The sequence below is a fragment of the Leuresthes tenuis genome, unplaced genomic scaffold, assembly GCF_036924035.1.
Source record: "Leuresthes tenuis unplaced genomic scaffold, fLeuTen1.0.hap1 SCAF_18, whole genome shotgun sequence".
Taxonomy (NCBI): domain Eukaryota; kingdom Metazoa; phylum Chordata; class Actinopteri; order Atheriniformes; family Atherinopsidae; genus Leuresthes; species Leuresthes tenuis.
The window spans coordinates 33,113,000-33,125,050 of record NW_027325372.1 but is presented as its reverse complement, the minus strand read 5'-3'; the positions used below and the strand labels follow the sequence as shown (position 1 = coordinate 33,125,050).

The following is a 12,051-nucleotide window of genomic DNA, read 5'->3' as shown; positions in this document are numbered from 1 at the left end:
CTCTTTGGGATTTTTTTTCAGAGTCATGGCCTCAAAAAGAGTCCCAGCCAACTTTATGTAAGAGACTCCGGGCCGACGGTAAGACTCCGGGCCGACGGTAAGACTCCGGGCCGACGGTAAGACTCCGGGCCGACGGTAAGACTACGGGCCGACGGTAAGACTCCGGGCCGACGGTAAGACTACGGGCCGACGGTAAGACTCCGGGCCGAAGGTAAGACTACGGGCCGACGGTAAGACTCCGGGCCGACGGTAAGACTCCGGGCCGACGGTAAGACTCCGGGCCGACGGTAAGACTCCGGGCCGACGGTAAGACTACGGGCCGACGGTAAGACTACGGGCCGACGGTAAGACTACGGGCCGACGGTAAGACTACGGGCCGACGGTAAGACTACGGGCCGACGGTAAGACTCCGGGCCGACGGTAAGACTCCGGGCCGACGGTAAGACTACGGGCCGACGGTAAGACTACGGGCCGACGGTAAGACTACGGGCCGACGGTAAGACTACGGGCCGACGGTAAGACTCCGGGGCGACGGTAAGACTCCGGGGCGACGGTAAGACTCCGGGGCGACGGTAAGACTCCGGGGCGACGGTAAGACTCCGGGCCGACGGTAAGACTCCGGGCCGACGGTAAGACTACGGGCCGACGGTAAGACTACGGGCCGACGGTAAGACTCCGGGGCGACGGTAAGACTACGGGCCGACCGTAAGACTACGGGCCGACGGTAAGACTCCGGGGCGACGGTAAGACTACGGGCCGACCGTAAGACTACGGGCCGACGGTAAGACTCCGGGGCGACGGTAAGACTACGGGCCGACCGTAAGACTACGGGCCGACGGTAAGACTACGGGCCGACGGTAAGACTACGGGCCGACGGTAAGACTCCGGGGCGACGGTAAGACTCCGGGGCGACGGTAAGACTCCGGGGCGACGGTAAGACTCCGGGCCGACGGTAAGACTACGGGCCGACGGTAAGACTACGGGCCGACGGTAAGACTACGGGCCGACGGTAAGACTACGGGCCGACCGTAAGACTCCGGGGCGACGGTAAGACTACGGGCCGACGGTAAGACTCCGGCCCGACGGTAAGACTCCGGGCCGACGGTAAGACTACGGGCCGACGGTAAGACTACGGGCCGACGGTAAGACTACGGGCCGACGGTAAGACTACGGGCCGACGGTAAGACTACGGGCCGACCGTAAGACTACGGGCCGACCGTAAGACTCCGGGGCGACGGTAAGACTACGGGCCGACGGTAAGACTACGGGCCGACCGTAAGACTCCGGGGCGACGGTAAGACTACGGGCCGACGGTAAGACTACGGGCCGACGGTAAGACTACGGGCCGACGGTAAGACTACGGGCCGACGGTAAGACTACGGGCCGACGGTAAGACTACGGGCCGACGGTAAGACTACGGGCCGACGGTAAGACTACGGGCCGACCGTAAGACTCCGGGGCGACGGTAAGACTACGGGCCGACCGTAAGACTACGGGCCGACGGTAAGACTCCGGGGCGACGGTAAGACTACGGGCCGACCGTAAGACTACGGGCCGACGGTAAGACTCCGGGGCGACGGTAAGACTACGGGCCGACCGTAAGACTACGGGCCGACGGTAAGACTACGGGCCGACGGTAAGACTACGGGCCGACGGTAAGACTCCGGGGCGACGGTAAGACTCCGGGGCGACGGTAAGACTCCGGGGCGACGGTAAGACTCCGGGCCGACGGTAAGACTACGGGCCGACGGTAAGACTACGGGCCGACGGTAAGACTACGGGCCGACGGTAAGACTACGGGCCGACCGTAAGACTCCGGGGCGACGGTAAGACTACGGGCCGACGGTAAGACTCCGGCCCGACGGTAAGACTACGGGCCGACGGTAAGACTACGGGCCGACGGTAAGACTACGGGCCGACGGTAAGACTACGGGCCGACGGTAAGACTACGGGCCGACCGTAAGACTCCGGGGCGACGGTAAGACTACGGGCCGACGGTAAGACTACGGGCCGACCGTAAGACTCCGGGGCGACGGTAAGACTACGGGCCGACGGTAAGACTACGGGCCGACGGTAAGACTACGGGCCGACGGTAAGACTACGGGCCGACCGTAAGACTACGGGCCGACGGTAAGACTCCGGGCCGACGGTAAGACTACGGGCCGACGGTAAGACTACGGGCCGACGGTAAGACTACGGGCCGACGGTAAGACTACGGGCCGACGGTAAGACTACGGGCCGACGGTAAGACTACGGGCCGACGGTAAGACTACGGGCCGACGGTAAGACTACGGGCCGACCGTAAGACTACGGGCCGACGGTAAGACTCCGGGCCGACGGTAAGACTACGGGCCGACGGTAAGACTACGGGCCGACGGTAAGACTACGGGCCGACGGTAAGACTACGGGCCGACACCAGTCAGGCAGGTATGCACACTCACACATACACACATACCATGTACGAAGCACATAACTGGAAAAGTTTTATAAAATAAAGAAATGAGGAAGCTTACAGATTGCTGGAGTTCCTCTGAACCAGTTTCCCTCAGATCACCTCAGAAAAGAAGCCTGTTGAGAATGCAGCACTACAGGAATCCAGCTGTTATTTCATCATCCTCACCTCTTTGGTTTTGTTTTTTTGCCACTGTAGGATGCTTAACTACAAAACTGATTGTTAAAATATTTTTTTTTATTAGAAACAACTTTAGATTTACAAATAACAGCTTAAATGAAGCTCGTGATCATCATGCTGTTGAAAAAGAGCAATTTAAGTCAAGTGAAGATTTTTCTCTCGCCACACTTATCATTAGCAACCAGGGAAACTGTGAGAACACTGAGGGCATCATGGTGATGCTGACGGACGTATCTCTGAGATGTTCAGAACGCCCCCACTGGAGGAGGGGAGGGGCCTGTGACCGTCACGTCTAAAATCAACATGTCGAGTGTCTCTCAGGAGTCCTCCTTTTCTTGATACCTACAACAAGAAGACCAAAGTCATCAGTAAAATGAGTCGTCAGCACATCACAAAAGTGAAGTGTTCATGTCAGCTACCTGCAGTGTGTACAGGTGAAGAAGACAGTCTGTCCTTCATCTGCAGATCTCATCTGCCTGGTGTGGTAAATCATCCCCTCTTTATTGCAGCGAGAGCAACGCCTGTCAATCTAAAGGAAGCAGAAGACCTGGTTAACAGCATCCAGCTGTTAGCATCACCTGCAGCAGTCAGTGAGCAGCTGGTCGACCGTTCTTACCACAGGCCCCTTCAGCTCAGAGCCCTCCTCATCGTCAAGAGCCATTGATAAGTGCTCCACAGAGTTGAAGGCAACTGTTGACCGGATCTCCTGGCCAGAAAACTCTGGATAATGAATAGATGGAAGTAAAAGATAAGTTCCAGAGATAACTTACTATAATCTGCGACATGTTCAGCTCTCAGCAACGCTCTGAGTTCCCAAAACAAACATGGCAGATGGACTCAGCAAGGGGTGGGCGATATGGCAAAAATATCATCACAATTTTTTAAAAATGACGATCTTAAATTGAAAAGTGAAAAACAGGCAGTGTTGCAGAAGTATTTTCGGCTGGGCAGCTCGTACCACGGGTCAACTACTTGAAGCAGGCGTTCGAACCTTTTCTACCATCTTGAACGGTACCATATCTATTGCAAGATAAACGGTAACTGCTTCTGTTACCTCTTTCCATCGCTTGCTTGACTTGTCATAGGAGTGCCTTTGTCAAACGCCTGTGTTAATATTATCTGTTTTGGCCTTACACCAGCTGCTGCCTCCACCTCCGGCCCCTCGCTGCTTGGCTCTCAGCAGCGAGGGGCTGCTTTGGGACACTTCCTCTTCAAGTGATTGAACAGGTTCGTGGTGTTGCCACCCCACATGCGAACCGTTTCTGTGCAAACTTTGTTCCATATAATGGAGGTGGAATTTTTTTTAGCGACCTCCTCTGTTTGGCTTTCAGCCATGGCTCTCCATGCAGCTACTGCTACACACACAAACAAGGAGGCGGGCAAGAAAGCGCGTCACTGCCTGTAATTCGCTGTGATTGGTCGGTCAGGTTGATGACGTAACACGTCTGGTGCGTCAGCATAGAACTGCAATTTATAGAATGTGCCCGAGACGATCCCACGATCTCTGCAGTTTGACAGATCGTTACGGAGCGTCTTCACGTTGCAATCCTTCACGATTTAATATCGTCATATCGCCCAGCCCTCACTCCAAGCTATTTGAATTTGAAGAATTCCACAAAGAATGCCTTGTTGATAATGGGGTGCCCAAAAATTCATCTGAATTCCAACTTTTTAATAAGTTCTCATGACTGTGGCCTGCTGACCTTATTTTTTTTTTTTTTTTTTTTTTTTTTAATAATCACAGTCCACCTCTGTGCCCAACTCAACTGGTCAAGCCAGTGCAAGTTGTGTGGGGAATTACGCTATTCACGTTTAAGAGCGGCTTTCAAAGTAAAAGTATGATTCCCCTGTACAATATTTTATATTTGGCCAGAAGTTTTCACATTGGTAAATGTATAAATAGTAATAAAAAACATTGTGTCATCCCTACAATACTCAGCAATTATGATTTCAAATTTCAAAATTAGATCCTGTTGCATTTCATACACAAGTTAAAATTCCCAATACCAGAAGAACTTTCAAGTGATGTGTTGTTTCCACATACCAGTTTCATTTCAGAGTACATATCCTCAAAGTCAGTCAAGCAATATCTCAATCTGGTGATATATTTAAAAATTAAACAGAAATTTATTGGCTTTCCTACTAGAGTATACCAGCTCCTCAGAGAGACCCTTAAAGGGGAACTCCGGTATTTTTAAACCTAAACCTTATTTCATACATGAAATACGTTCATCTACTCACTGAGAACAGTTTGGCGAAAGTTGGCGTCCTTCGAAAGCCATTTAGATAACACGCGATCGGCGTATATCCATATAACGAAGTGAACGGGGCTTAGACGATGCAGCCTCTAAATAAGGCATTATCTGTCTTTATTTCACCAATACTTTAAGAAGAATGAATGAATGAACGTTAGCTCATAGGTGCTGTTATGTGGCTACTTGCGGCTATAGGAGAGCTAACAGAGGGATTTCTACACAGGCACTCTACTGGGACCACTTCATCTTGGGATGACGGCACTAGGCATCCATCCTGTTGTGAAATCGTTATTTATAACTATGGATCTGAAGATGAAAAATGTGGGTAAGATTAGACCATTTATTGGGGATTTTATTTTGAAATACTATATTAACTTTTTCTCTCTGAGGAGCTGGTATACTCTAGTAGGAGAACTTATACATTTAATTTACCTATACGTTTAATTTTGCATTGACAATGCATTATTTAATTTCTTTTTACACTTCATAAAATGTTTCAATGTGAAAACTACTGACCAAATGTCACATACCATGCAGAGGAATCTTACTTTTACTTTGAAAGTTGCTCTTAACCGTGAATACCATAATTCCTCAGGTCAGCGCGCACAACAAAATAAGGCGAGGTCTGGCTTGACCGCAGTGAGCTAACGTACACACCATGATTAGGGTGTTCCTGGCCAGAGTACCTGTTACAGGGATGCAGAAAGAGCAGCGAGGGCAACGGACCGTGTCGGACACTCCTGGGAGCGGAAGAACGTTCCCACATTCAGGACAGAAGTTGGGATCCCCACCAAAACACGACATCTCAGCGAGATTCTGCTGGTCCTGGTTTCAAATGATCTGTTAGCAATAATCACATGGTTTCAGGTTTCCCATTTTGGATCAGACTTTCTACATGAACACGTTCTTAAAACCTGCAGCGTGTTTAACTTCAGCACGTGAGAGTGACATGTTTAGCTAAACATTTAGCTATCAGGTTTCAGCCACGTCAAAGACATTGATCCTCGTTTATTACCTTTTAGTAAGTCTGAAGCGCTGAGACCCACAAACAAGCCGCAGGCTGAACTCCGTCTTCTGTTTTAGTGTTACTTCGAGTTTGGCAACCGCATAGGTGCACTGTAGGGTCTTAAGACGTCCCACTGTCGCATGCTATGACGTCATTGTGAGTCTGTAACTGTTTATTTTAAAATAACTTTATTGGTACAAATGCATGTACAAAACAGAAAGTTACTGTATAGCCTAACTGGGTAATCAGAGTCGGAATGTTCTCCAAATGTTGACGTAGCTTTGTAACCAGAAAAAAGTTAGAAAATAATTCAGGGTAACCAAACAGTGAACAAAGCAGGGCTGTTAGTCCAGAATCATACAGAAGTCCACTAAGGAAAAAGTCTTAGGGTATTCTTCCATCCTCTGATATGGGACTTGGTTTTTGATGAAAAAAATGTTTGACCAACAGAATTAAAGTTCACAAGAAAATCCAAGTTACTCTCTTTCAACATGACACCAGCTTTCACAGCTTTTAAAATGTCAAGAGGGTGTAGCAATGTACTTTGAAGTGCTGTCCAAAAATCACACACATATTCACATAGAAAGAACATGGGTTCAGTTGTTTAACATCCCTTTCAGAGTCCACAGGATTTATTGTTACTGAATCTCTCATGTATGAAGTCATAAGATAGATCCATTTTATTCATAATTTTAAATAATGTTTCTTTGGTTTTAGAGAACTGGAAAAGACAAGTATCATTTCCTTATTGTCCTAGCCTCATCTTCATTATAATTCAGAGGAATATGTTTTCTTCTCAGTTGATAAGGATGGTTATGAGCTGTTAACTCCTCTCCAATGAATTTGTTAGTGAACAGTATGTTGTTTAAGTGGACACCATTAATACCTCAATTCTGACTCAATAGAGTGCACCACACCCTGTTGAATCATTGTTTTTACAGGAGTAGGAATGATTTTCATAACTTTATTATATTCTTGTATTGGGAGGTGAAACTCACTAATGTTAGCCGTTCACAATGTTGTAACACATTTTACCATCCATCCATCTTCTATACCCGCTAAATCAAGTTTAAGGTTGCAGGGGGGCCTGCAGCCTATCCCAGTTGTCATTGGGTGAGAAGCAGAGTACATCGCCACAGTCGCCAGTCCATCACAGGGCCACACAAAGACAAACAACACTCACACTCACTCCCAGGGACAATTTAGTGTCACTAAATGTTCTCCGGAAATACACAGAAAGAACATGCAAACCACACAGAAAGGCCCCAGCAGGGATTTGAACCAGGAACCCTCTGCTGTTAGGGGACGGTGCTAACCACCACACCACTGTGCATTTTAACATGTCTTGCTGTTTAATTGAGATAACTTGCTTGTTAACCGTGTAGCAAACAATGCATGCACATGTTTAGGAGCCAAAATAGCAGAAAGAGTTTAAGAAACTGATAATGGGATGTGGCTGTTACTGTGATGACATATGCTGCTCCTGCTTATTCTTTTATTTTTTTTCAATTAACTTTATAACAAAAGAGCAACGGTATACTGGTGCATTATATATAATTCATTAGACACACGTTGTTCACATTATATATTTAAACAAGGTCATTATTCTTCACATTCACTCCACAAAAAAGAATAAGTAGGCTAAGTTCTGAACATCAAAACCATATAAATGAAATAAAGAAATATGGCAAAGAAGTTAGATTAGGACACATGTTGATTAAGAATTCCATTGGTTTGTCTTTCAAAATCACATCAAATTTCACACCATTGAAAAAAAAAAGTCTACATTCATGGAGTTTGAACGCAGCCAGTCATGTTGGAATTTCCACTGGTATGGAATCATCTGACACCCTGCTGATTCTTACTAGTTACTGCATAGGTGTGAGTTATCAACCACAAGTTTGAATTTAGTTTCGATTAATTAATTTGAGAGGTGTAATTGATAGCTTTGAAATTATTCTTTTCATGTTAGGGAGGAATTCGGTATTTGAGGAATTTTGTTATTATAATTTTTTCCAACCAGTTGTCAATGGCTCAAAGTGACAAGTTTAATCAATTAAACATGGAAAGTAGGATGCATGAAGGCCAGAAGCTTGAGGCGGACAGTGGAGGAGTTGATTACGGACTCGACTTCGAAGGGGCCCATGAACATGAAGTCAGTTTCTTAGAGGTGGATTACAGAGGAATGTCCTTGGCTGCCAGCCAAACATGCTGACCAGGGGCCTCATGTACAAAGGGTGCGTACGCACAAAAAAAGTGACGTACACACTTTTTCACATCAACGATCAGATGTATCCAGAGCGAAATTACCATGGAAATGTGTGGTGCCTCACGCCAACTTAAGGGCTGTCGTACGTACTTTTCTACAGCTGTTTGAGACATTTGAGACACATGAACAATTAACACACCCATGTGTCTGCAATTACACGAGTGGATATAAAAGCATGCGCAAAGTGCTGCAGTGCATACCATTAAAAACAATGGCTGCTTTAGCGGTATTGGAAGACATTGCATATGGTGCAAGGGCAATCCTCCTGGAACTGTGCGCAGAGCTGCGGTCGGCGTTGGAGCGCAACACAGTTAGAAGGCATGCGCTGCTTGTACCACAGGTGATGTGCACACTGGGGTTCCTAGCAACCAGAGCTGGCCAACCGATTGGGACTGTGCCAGTCGACCCTGAGCCGAGCCATGCCAGCTGAGTGGGACGGAATTATCTGCATCTCAGCAGGTATATCAAATTCCCACAATGCAGCTGAACAGGCCAACATTAAAGCACAATTTGCAGCGACAGCCGGTTTTCCTAATGTAGTCGGAGCTATCGACTGCACACACAGTGCTGTAAAAGCACCATCACATGATGAATTTATATATCAACAGGAAACATTTTCATTCCATCAATGTACAGATCGTATGTGATGCGTAAATGCTTTGTGGGGGGGGCCTGGTTCAACGCACGATTCATACATTCAGTAACAGAATTGTTGGGAACAGATTACAACCTGGCACTGTGCGCGATGGGTGGCTTCTTGGTGAGTAATTTTATCCGTGTAATTGTCCTAATATTATTCCCCGTGACGTGCATTGAGCGTGTGCCCCCCCAATTTCTATTCCGTCTTCACAGCATCATAGTCGGTGGTTAAAGTTAGTAACTTCCTGTCTTTTGCTGGTTAAACTGCAGCTTAAGATCTTTCTAACAAGCCCCTGATCGTCTCTGTGTACAAATGTTAGTAACCCTGTGTGTAAAGTGTGAAATGTCTTAATCAGCCTCACCTTTTCCCCGGCGCACTTCTGCACTATAGGTTGCTGAATGAACACATTTGTTGTGAGTTACACAAATATAGTTATTTACCTTTAATCAGAGGCATCCACACTCCCACACCCACCACCCCTGAGAGAGCAGTGTCACCCATAGTTGTGCCGACTCTCTGTTCAAACACGTTACGTTAGCTGCTTATATCTTAGGACAGCCTGCCAACGAGCACATTTTTGCGGCCCTCAACTTCAGAAAGTAGCACCTCCATCTCACCTTCCGTTAAGTTATTCTTTTTTTCTTTATTTTCTTATGTGCAGAGATGGGAATCACAGGTGTAGGGCTCATTTAAATATGATTTGCATATTTACGTAGGGGCGTGGACAGGGAGGCGTCGGGTACTCCAACATGTGCGCTCAATTCCATGTTGATTGGGATGTACATGTTCATGTGTGTGCACACATTGATACATCCGGATATTTTTGTACATTGGAGGGCATTTTGGTTTGAGCGTACCCATTTCAGTAGGAAATCCATGCAAGTTTTTGTACATGAGGCCCCTGGTGTGTACTGGCGGTTTAGTTCTTTGACTGAGGATGCGTGGAATTCACACTTTTCAGCCTTAACGAGGAAACAATTCCACAGGAGTCTTTGGAGAACCTTACGGACATGTTGCTTGTGTTCTGTGGGGGAATTTTTTTTAAGAGGGTCACAGCTCTTGGTCACAGTCACAGGCAGCCATGGGCAGAGATTCTGAGCAGCGCATAGACTGTATAGGTGTAGCGCAACAGCTCCGGTCCAGGGTGTTTCAACCAATTGGAATGCAGCCTGTTGGAAGTCCCGCCATCCTTCTGTGTCTGCGCAGTGTTGAGGGTGTCGTGACATGCCGATATGAAAGGGAGAGCGCCGCACTGTGCAGCATGAGTCCATGTAGTTCAAGACGGAAAAAGTACCAGATATAAACTTGCAGTATAGTTTCACCGTTTATCAACTGGTTTCTGAGCTGAAAGGTAGTCGAAATGAATAAATGAACCGGTGTTTCAGTTTTCTGCCGACTTTAAAGAGTACTGTTGGAGCTACTTTGCTAGCCTTGTTAGCTCTTATTTGCGGTTGGTTTCCTGAAAAGCTCATTTCGTTCTACAGTTAACTGAAAGGTCATAATTAAAACAATATATATTTACTTTACTCACAGTGAAATTTCATATTACTGAGATTAAAGCACAAAAACATGCCTTGTTACGTTATCTAGTGCCCTGTGTGTTCTGACTGAGAGTCACTATACTGTTGTCTCCATCGTGTCACTTTGAGATCGGTGAGCATATTCTATGCTTTTCAGTTAGGTTTTCAGTCTGTTTTGCATATTGTTGTTGAATAATTGTGTTTATCTGAAGTGTTTAACTTTTAAATCAAAACCTTTACTGAATTTTTGAGTGAAATGTAATGTTTTCATATTGTCTTTGGAAAAATGATTGTTTTGCAATTTACACAAAGTGAATGGATGGTACACAAAAATAATGCACTTGTATTAGAAAAAATGTTTTATTCTTGCAAATTTGAGTAATTTGATGTAAAATTGATGTCAAATGTGTCCTGAGAAACCTAAATTGTGGATTATAGCTAGAACAGCTTGAAAAAAATATTATTCCTTTGATCCTGTTTGTTGGCAGGTCAGGTTTTTTATGCTGGATTGTTCCTGAGGTGGATTCCTCCAGTGAATTAGACGGTGAGCCTTCCCACATGGACTTACAGAGACTTGGATTCGGTCCTTTCCAGTTCAAGAGTTCTGCTGCACCCTGTGGTGTGGTAGGCCTGGATCATGCACACTTTCACACACAGCCCGTTATGGGCAAGACTACTGACTGACATTTTCTCATTCCTAATCTTTCACCCCAGGAATTTTCAGACTGTATCATTTGGACATTATTTTCATTTGGGACAGTATGACAAGCTGTTGTGTAGGAAATTCTCCTCATGTGAATAGTGGTTGAGTTTAGACTGGAATTGAAACTGAATTTGAGTAATCTGTGTTCTACAATGGTTTAGAAGTCAGGTTAACAGGGTGCACCCAAACTAATTTAAAACTGAGAACTTAGCACACTTAGCCGAGTATTATTGGTATTTCAGATAGTATATTTGTCAGGTGCCGTGGACTCAGGACACAGACGCAGGGTCGTTTTGGATTCCAAGAGGCTTTAGTTTTAAACACAGAGCACAGCAAGGCCGGGCGATCTCCAGGCAGAGCAAAGGAAAAGGCTGTGAAAACCTAAGCGCTCTCCTCAGTAACTATGGGGTGGAGGAGCGCAGCTATGAAAGTTACAAACATAAAACTCTCCACGCTGGGAGGAAAACAGAACAGCTATGAACAGTTTTACAAAACAAAGACATGCTCTCCTAACGAGGCAGATTTAAACCAAGGACGCACTCGAAAAACAGAGGCACTATAAAACTTGAACTACAAACTTAAAGCAAACAAAAATCACTCCTTGAAAACGGAGGAAAAAAAAGCTATGAAAACTTACCGTATTAATAAATAAACTAAGGCTAGGAACAAGAATAAATTACAAAACAAGATAGCACTGCAGGAGGATCGCTTCACTGCAGGCTCATGGAACTATGGATCAAGGTAAACTGTGGCTCATGACAAATGGCTGGTAATGATGCTCAAAAGGAGACAACATACTGGCACAAGACAAGGGAAACGCAGACTGTTTGAACACATGAGGGACCAAGGGGAACAGGTGGAAACACTTTGGAATCAGGGAAGACAATCAGACGCATGACACGGGAGGAAGGGCCAGACACCTGAAACGAGAGGAGAAGGTCAGCGATTTTTCAAAATAAAAGAGGAAATGACGAGACAAGACATGGAACAGAACGTAAATCGTGACGATATTCTTTGTCATTTTCT

General features: G+C 46.1%; 1 protein-coding gene across 1 annotated transcript; it reads right to left on the bottom strand.

The window, feature by feature from the left end:
- Positions 1 to 2,692: 2,692 nt before the first annotated feature.
- polr1h (RNA polymerase I subunit H) lies at positions 2,693 to 6,016 on the bottom strand. The gene is made up of 5 exons (XM_072370856.1): positions 5,903 to 6,016; positions 5,574 to 5,727; positions 3,249 to 3,352; positions 3,052 to 3,161; positions 2,693 to 2,974 (listed from the first exon to the last, which is right to left on the bottom strand). Exons 2-5 carry the CDS (start codon positions 5,689 to 5,691, stop codon positions 2,950 to 2,952), a joined length of 357 nt encoding a protein of 118 aa, XP_072226957.1. The 5' UTR covers positions 5,692 to 5,727; positions 5,903 to 6,016; the 3' UTR covers positions 2,693 to 2,949.
- Between the last annotated feature and the right edge of the window lie 6,035 nt (positions 6,017 to 12,051).

Excerpts from the sequence above, each read along its gene's own strand:
- polr1h (XM_072370856.1), bottom strand. The coding sequence starts at position 5,691 with ATGTCGTGTTTTGGTGGGGATCCCAACTTCTGTCCTGAATGTGGGAAC. Across the intron at positions 3,353-5,573 it reads TTTCTGCATCCCTGTAACAG|AGTTTTCTGGCCAGGAGATC; the intron begins GTACTCTGGCCA and ends TTCATTATCCAG. Across the intron at positions 3,162-3,248 it reads CTGAGCTGAAGGGGCCTGTG|ATTGACAGGCGTTGCTCTCG; the intron begins GTAAGAACGGTC and ends TGCTTCCTTTAG.